Source organism: Centruroides sculpturatus, unplaced genomic scaffold (genome assembly GCF_000671375.1).
Source record: "Centruroides sculpturatus isolate CEXI.00-Female unplaced genomic scaffold, Cexi_2.0 scaffold1480, whole genome shotgun sequence".
In the NCBI taxonomy this organism is placed as follows: Eukaryota; Metazoa; Arthropoda; class Arachnida; order Scorpiones; family Buthidae; genus Centruroides; species Centruroides sculpturatus.
The window spans coordinates 114362-122549 of record NW_019385817.1 but is presented as its reverse complement, the minus strand read 5'-3'; the positions used below and the strand labels follow the sequence as shown (position 1 = coordinate 122549).

Sequence of the window (8188 nt, the reverse complement as noted above, 5' to 3'; positions counted from 1 at the left end):
CAATAAATTTAATCAAGAAGATTTTAACTTATTAAATGAACTACTTTAAATTTATAAGATAATTTGAAGTTTATTGAAGTGAAAATTTGCTTATACAGTAGAGCATCAATTATCCGACCCCCAATTAACCGTCACATCGGTTAACCGACCGTTCTAGTCGGCAAATTCAAATGTCCACTAGTGATGTGGCGCTACAATATTTGGCTATGTCTTGGTTACTTTAATAGTACTTTTACGTGTTTTAGCTAGAAACACTGGCTCGACCATGAAAGGGAGCCAGTATTTAAACGAGGCTTAATTTTCTAAGTTTTAATGATACAATAGCAACGATTATTGTTTAAAAAAAATTTTTGTTAGGTTTAACATCGATGAAAATTCAACGCGAAGTAGGTTAATAGCGATATGCTAATATACTATACTAATAATGTATTTTTTCATATTTTTCGGTTATCCGTTTTTTCAGTTATCCGACCAACCCCAGACCCCAATTGAGTCGGATAATCGATGCTTTACTGTACATTAGGACAGTAATTTTCAATTGGAGTGCTGCCACAGTCAGTCATGTAATTTGGTTTTAAGTTTATATCTGAAGGAGATCTAAGAAAGAAACTTCAGTAGAGGTACAGTATCATAAAATGAAATAAATGACTGCACTACTAAAAAAAAGTTAAAACACACTGTTAGGTCATTAGAATAAGAATAAAAGTGCAATAATTTTCATAAAGTACTTTTGTTTTATCAACATTTTCAGGAGAAATTATGTAGTTACGGATTACAGATAATAAATTATAATAAAGTTGAAGTTATAAATACTATAGCATAATATGTTTTTATGTAATGAATGTGTAAAATAATTATAACAAAAATAAATACATAAAAATAGTGTGTAAACATTTAACTATGAGAATTATTCATTAAAAGACAAGAACAATAGTATGACAATTTCTGCTTTATGTGTATTAAGAGGTTCTTTTAATTATGCTCAGCATGGATTTGGCCAGGTCCACAATGAGAATGGTCTAATAGTAAAGGACAGTGTTCATCATACTCAGATCAACACCTGTGAAAATCTGAACTGACCCAAACCCAGATTAACCATGCATCCTAATGGCTTTATCACTTCAAGTCATCCAACCATCAATAATTGATGAAACAAAGACAAAATAAATATTGTTTCGTAATTTATAGAATTATTTTGTACAATATACAATATAAATTTTTTCTCCAAATATCTAAAGTGATTTATAAAGTTTAAATAATTTATGGTATTAAAATATAAACAATAGTAAAGTATATACATTTACAAAATAAAATATCATTCTCAATATATGAATGTGAAGGCAGTGTTGGATAATTTCATTTGGTATACCAAAAGTATATTAACTATAATTTATTGTGAAAATCCATTTGTAATGGAAAAATGATTCTGAAAGTTCTGTCCTCATTTAAAGTTCTATTATTAAAAGAATTGAATTAGAGTAGTGTCCTTTTTAACTGCTGATATATGAGCCATTTGTTTTGAAAGTGGTGTAAGTCCATTTATGTTAAAATTGAGATATTTAAGGGTTTGCATTTTAATAACTTTAAAAATATTGGTAAGTAATAATATAATGTTATAATATAGTATAATGTTTTTGTGTTTATCAACCCAATTAGTATTATTAACATTGTTTAAAAATTATGTTTTTGATAGCTATAAATGGACTTAAGTCACTTTCAAAATATTAATGAAATAACTTTTCTAATTCTTCAAAAGGCATAAGTCCATGAAAAAAATTAATTTTCCTTGAAATAAAAAGAAAATATACTATTTTATGTTATAAAATTAAAAAATATTTAACTTTTATTCACTATTAAAAAAAAAATATTACATTAAAATTAATAATATTTTGCAACTAATTATTCATTCTTCTCAAATTTTCATATGCAGGAGCGATTTAAAATAATTATGGTGTGCAGGTGGTATATAGTATAATAGATCATCCATTAAATCGTTGTATTTTAGCATTAGCCTTGTTTTTTTGTAAATTGGTGTCAACTCAATATTATTAAAGTTTCTTGGTTTTCCCTGGCACGGTAGTAAATCCAGCGTTTTGAATAGTGCATCATCATTCATTGATGTCTTATAGAACATTTTATATGGTTCAGTTCTCAAAAATTGCATCCAACATATTTTTAACCAATTTACCATTAGTATTGTTAGTATTTTTTAACCTAAAAATTGCATTCTCTAGAGGCTTAGTTGAAATGAAATCCTCATTTCATTTAGAATGAACTTATTTTTTTGACATTTTTTTATGACTTCATAATATTCCTTAGGGACAAACAATAAAATGCTTTTTTTTAATGCCATTTCTACAACTCCAAAGTCTCTATGATTAGGTAGAAATGAATGCCCTGATAATAGGAACTTATAATCAATGACATCTACATTATGTTTGGCAAATTGGACAATTTTTAACCATGTCAAAGCTACTTTTATATTCCTGTTTTGTCCTGAACACATACTGCTGTAAGCTATAATGTGCTTTTCATTTCTAAGATTTTTTACATGTTTCAGGATACATGATGCTACTTTCTGTTAACCTCTGGATGCAATGGTTTCATCTCAGGCACACATGTAAACATTATTGTCATGGAAGTTGTGAAAGCCCAGATTTAAAATGTACAAACTATGCTTGTTAATATGCAACTGAAGTAGTTAACTTTGGGTAAGGCAGTGCTTTTTTGGAAGTTGAAAGAAAAACCGAAATAGTGATTAGGACTATTTAATGCCAAATCTTGGTCTTTTTTTTAATGATTTTCTTGCCAATTCTGCCTGTCTTAAATGAACATCATATTCTTTTATGAAGTTTGTCTTTTCTTTGTCATTATTCAATGCCTTAACTTTATTGTTTAAAAGATCACATCACATTTTTGGCAAGTATCTTTCCACGACTGATGGAAATGTAAATTAGTCTTCTTTAAAGATTTTCCTATAAGTCCACTCATTAACAGCACTAATATTATTTTCTTTGCATTTAAGCAGGTATAGGTCAAACATCTCATTATATTTAGATCAGGGTGTAGGAATTTTCTATTAGGATTGTGGAATCTAGTATAGTGGGATTCAAATTGGGGAAAACTTTGAATGTGATTGTGAATAGAATTTTTTTTCTTTGTTAATCTTTTTTTGATGATCCACTCATACGGCCACGCTTATCATTTCCTGGATTTTCAGCTTTTAAAGTACATTTTAACTGTCCTTCACTTATATTAAATGTGTTCAAAAAGAATTTTATACAAACTGGGAATTTTCCGTGAGCAGTATTTAAAAATTATTTAAAATGATAGTTTTTTGGTAATCCTTTACCATTTCTTAACCATTCTTTTGACAGTAATGCACTCGGTGGTTTTGTAAAGTAATATATTTTGCTTATTGAAATCACTCAAATTCCAAAATTTATCAAAAATCTTTTTCCTTTCTTCTGCACGGAAATATTGTATACAACTCTTCGAACAGTGGCAATCTTTGTTTTGGAATATCTTTGCAGGCATAATTTTTCTATTTTGAGTATAATATTTTTTTCCAGCTTTTTGTTGGATTTTTCATAATTTTTGAGTATGTGTATTATCATTCTTGTTTCTTGATATTTTTGTTGTGGAATTGTCTGAGACATTGGCTTCACTCTCTGTTGATGAATGTTTCTATAATTTTTTCCATTTCCAAAATCAGAATTACTACTTTTTAGATCGTCTTCACTTTCTGATTCCAAAAAAATTTTTTTTGTATTAATTCGTATGAGTAGAATTTCTGTAAATAACAAAAAATCAACATTTCATTCAAATTTCTAATAATAATTATTATGTGAACATGTATAGGTCACATTTTTTAAATTACCTGCATCATTGTCTGATGTAACTTGAAGGTAACCATTTTCAAACATATTGAAATTTATATTAAAAACAAAGCACAAATTAAGCAATCCAAACTTAAGGAAACTCTAAAAATAAGCAAAAGTTTTTAGCAAGTGAAACAATAATGTTAATTACCCCAGTTTTAAATGCAGACTGCAGGAAAATAGTGCGCTCTTTCTGCATAGGTTGTGTAAATTATAAAATGTACACAGCTATGTACAGTGTTGCCAGATGTTTTTAGTGTTTGTAGTCAAAAATTTTTTTATAAAGCAGCCCAAAGGTAGCCAATTCAAAAATTTCCTTTTTATTAATAACCCGAGATTTGATGATAAAATAAAAAAAACATACCATTTGTGCTTTTCTAGCAATAACTTTCATCACAATAAATGTTTTTGGCCAATTTACAGGCCTGTAAACTGATCAGAAATAAGGATTACAAGACTCAAAATACTGTGTCGAGAACATTCATTTTATCTGCAATGAATTATGCAACAAATGATCTTTCCAAGACAGACTATAAAAAATTAATTTTTCTATGTAATCTTAATGGTTATTAATTTGCTATTACAAAGGATTTATCAAACTACAAATACATAAACGAAAACATCTGCTGTACTTGGTGTCAATTTATGATTTCACTCCTTTCTTAGAGTGAATTCTGTAATTCTGTATGTACTTGGAAATTTTTTCTACCTTTTTAAGATTTTCTAGATGGTAAAATTATCAGGAAACTCAAGAAAAGTAGATTTCGGGTGCACACAGTAGGGTTACTTACCATTATCAATTTGCATCACATTGGTAATCTTTCTTACTTGCTTGTTTGTGTTGTATATTTAATGGAATTATTATTATTTAAACAATCATTATCTGAGTTAATCGAGCAATGCTATATTAATAATAAACCATAAAGCTCTTATGTCATAAAATTTTACTGCATAATATACTCCATATCCATTTGCAACTCTCAAAATGGGACTTAGGCCACTTTCAAATAAAAATTTTTATCATTCTATTAACCAGCTAATTTTTGTTTTACAAAAACTTTGTGATTTTAAATATATTATTTACAATTTGTTTCAAAATGAAAAGATAATGTAGAAATGTAAATATTAAAATAGCTAGCTTGATTTTTTTTGAAAAATGGACTTAGGCCCATTTTCAAAATAAACAGCTCATATTTCAAATAAATAGTATATTTTAAATTGTATATTTTTAACTTTTGGAAAACAAAAATACTCAGCTTTTTACATTAAAGAATAGAAATAATTATTAACTCAAATATTTTTATATATGTTTATTGTTAAGAAAGAACCAGCCAATAAAATATGTATCCATCCAGCAGTACATTAAGCACTGTTGTAAACTTGGATACTATAGTCCATGGTTGCACAGACTTATGAAGACTAGGGGCCACTCGGGCAAATCATGAACTGATGGCGGGCCGGCCGCCAGAAGTATAGGTAATTAAAGACAATAAAGAATTGATAATAATTTATTAAAATTCAAAAAGAATTTATTAATTTGAAGCGTGGCACTGCATAGTGCTTACAATCTTTTTTATATTTGGCTCAAATTTACTTGTAGCAACACGTAAAACTGCTTCCAAACTTTCATTTGCAAGGCGGTTTCGATTTTTTGTTTTATTATTATTTAGTATTGAAAAAGTTTGTTCACATATATAGGTAGAACCAAATAAGCTGGCACATTTCAGAGCGTTTATGCGCAACTTTTCGTACATATTTTTATCAATGCAGCGGTAAAAGTTCAGCAAGTCTCCTTCGTTGAATTTGTTGCGTAAATCTTGATCGTTTTGAATGTCGATAATTTCTAACTGCATTGACTCTGGCGCATTTTCAACTGAAATCGTGAAAGGATTGCTGAATATGTCCAACAGAGGTTTCACTTTTTTAAAATCCGAAAATCTGTCTTGAAAAGATTGAATCAAAATATCTAGCTTTTCTACATAACTGAAATTAATCGCAGTTTTGTTGAATTTTTCAGCCATTTTCTTATAATTCGGAAAATGATTGTAATTTCCAGAATTCAATTGTGATCTGAAAAGTGTCAGCTTGCATTGAAAGGATGATACATGAGCGTAGAGCTGGGATATCAGTTGATTTTTGCCTTGAAGCCGTGTGTTCAAGACATTCAAATGATTTGTAATGTCAACTAAAAAAGCCAAATCACACAACCAATCAGGATTTTTAAGTTCCGGGACATCCCTTTGCTTTTCCGCCAGAAATATTCCAATTTCTTCTATTAAATTTAGAAATCGTTCCAGTGTCAATCCACGGCTTAGCCACCTTACTTCTGTATAATACAGTAAATCTCCGTATTCGCTTTCGATGTCATCAAGGAATTGTTTGAATTGTCTGTGATTGAGTCCTCGTGATTTTATGAAATTTACAGTCGAAACTACCACTTTCATGACATTTTGAAATTCAATTTTTTTAGAACAGAGGGTTTCTTGGTGTATAATGCAGTGAAACTGCATGAGATCTTCAGCGTTTATGTTTTTTCCTTGCAGATGCTTTTTCAGCAAAGTAACTAGCCCGGAATTGACACCAATCATCGAAGGAGCACCGTCAGTCGCAACTCCCGATAATTTTGATAAGTCCAAATCAGTTTTTGAACACTCATCCAAAAGTACATTGAGTATATCAACTCCTTTGGTTTGACCTTTCAATGAACACATTCCGAATAACTCTTCTAAGACTTCAAAATCTTGAGTAACACCTCGTATGAATATGAGAAGTTGAGCTGTGGAACTAATATCAGTGGATTCGTCGAGTGCTAATGAAAAAAATTCAATGATCTTAGTTTTTTCAATTAATTGTTCCGCAATATTACCTGACAAAGACATAATTCGTCTTTGGATAGTCATACGATTCAGTTGAATTTTCTCAAACTTTTTTGCTGCTTCTGGACACATTTTCTTAGCGGCAATTTCTATGCATTCTTTTACAAAATCGCCATCATTGAAGGGGCGACTTCGCTTTGCTATCATTCGAGAAATTTCATAACTAACTTCTGTAGCTGTTTCTGAATCTTGAATGGGTTTTGTAAACATAGCTTGCTGACCAATAATCTCCCGTTTTAAAGACAACATTTTTTGCTTTCTTAATTCGCCTGTAAACTTGGTAAAAGAAGGATGCTGCGTTTCATAATGCCTTTTTACATTATATTCCTTTGCAATCGCAACAGAATTCTTGCAAATTAAACAAACGACTTTGTTATGCGACCATACAAAAAAGTATTTCTCAGTCCAAATTTCTTGAAACTGCCGATTTTCATCTTTAACCTTACGTTTTTTACTAGGTCCTGGCTTCTCCATGTTGCGTTCTAATCCTGGCTAGGATTAACACAGCACCTAAAAACAATTACAGTACCTACTTAAATTACCCATTCTTTTTTAAATTATCAAAAATAATTGATTAAATTCCTCAGAAATTTTAAGATTTTTATACAGATTTTATATCTGAAATAATGACGTAATTATTACAGTTAGAGAAATTCTGATAAAAATAGTAATTTCTTTGTTTTATTTTAATATTTGGCCAACATTAAAGCTAAATTTGATTAAAATTGATTAAATAGGTAGGGAAACACTTATTAATAACAGAGTTTTACTTACGATTTCACAACACAATTATACACGGCACTTGACGGGTTAACAGGAAATCTACGTTGAATGTGGATCAAAATATATGACACCGGCTAGTCGAGTTAAAATCTACACTAGAACTATTGCCTCCCCAAAACACTATTAAACTGCACTTATTCTCCTACGCTTCGTGTATCTACTCGTACCTACGCGAGCAATCGGGAATTCGGGACTATTGCTATCTCGCTTGCTCACACCGCGCTAGAAAATTCTTGATTTCTCTACTATTTTGAACTTTATATAAAGTTTTTAGATTTTTTTGGTTTTATTCTGGAATAAAATTAAATATTCTTCGAATGTACGAGAGTATTATTTTTGCTGTCGGCGGGCCGCGGTCTGTGCATCCATGCTATAGTCAAATGATATTCAAACATTTTAACAGTGCCACCCTAAGGTAATTTTCCGTGACCCACAGATTGAATACCACTGCTATAGTCCATGCAGCAAAAGTAGACACCAGTCAATCTGAGTGGGATGGGTCTATGTCAGATGAAAGGGATGGAAGGAGAGATGGGAGTTAACATGAAACAGAAGTAATAATTGTAAAAAAGTAAAAAACATACATTTCTATACTATCTTTATTGTAAATAATTTTTTTTAATTAAGAAACAAAACAGCTGAAAAAGC

At 30.0% G+C, this 8188-nt stretch overlaps 1 protein-coding gene across 1 annotated transcript; it reads right to left on the bottom strand.

Moving 5' to 3' along the window:
- Window positions 1–5119: 5119 nt before the first annotated feature.
- On the bottom strand, window positions 5120–7902 carry LOC111642303 (general transcription factor II-I repeat domain-containing protein 2-like). Its single transcript, XM_023388636.1, has one exon. The coding sequence runs from the start codon at window positions 7229–7231 to the stop codon at window positions 5414–5416; it is 1818 nt and encodes a 605-aa protein (XP_023244404.1). The 5' UTR covers window positions 7232–7902; the 3' UTR covers window positions 5120–5413.
- Between the last annotated feature and the right edge of the window lie 286 nt (window positions 7903–8188).

What these genes read in the sequence shown, in the direction of transcription:
- LOC111642303 (XM_023388636.1), bottom strand. Translation starts at nt 7,231, where the DNA reads ATGGAGAAGCCAGGACCTAGTAAAAAACGTAAGGTTAAAGATGAAAAT.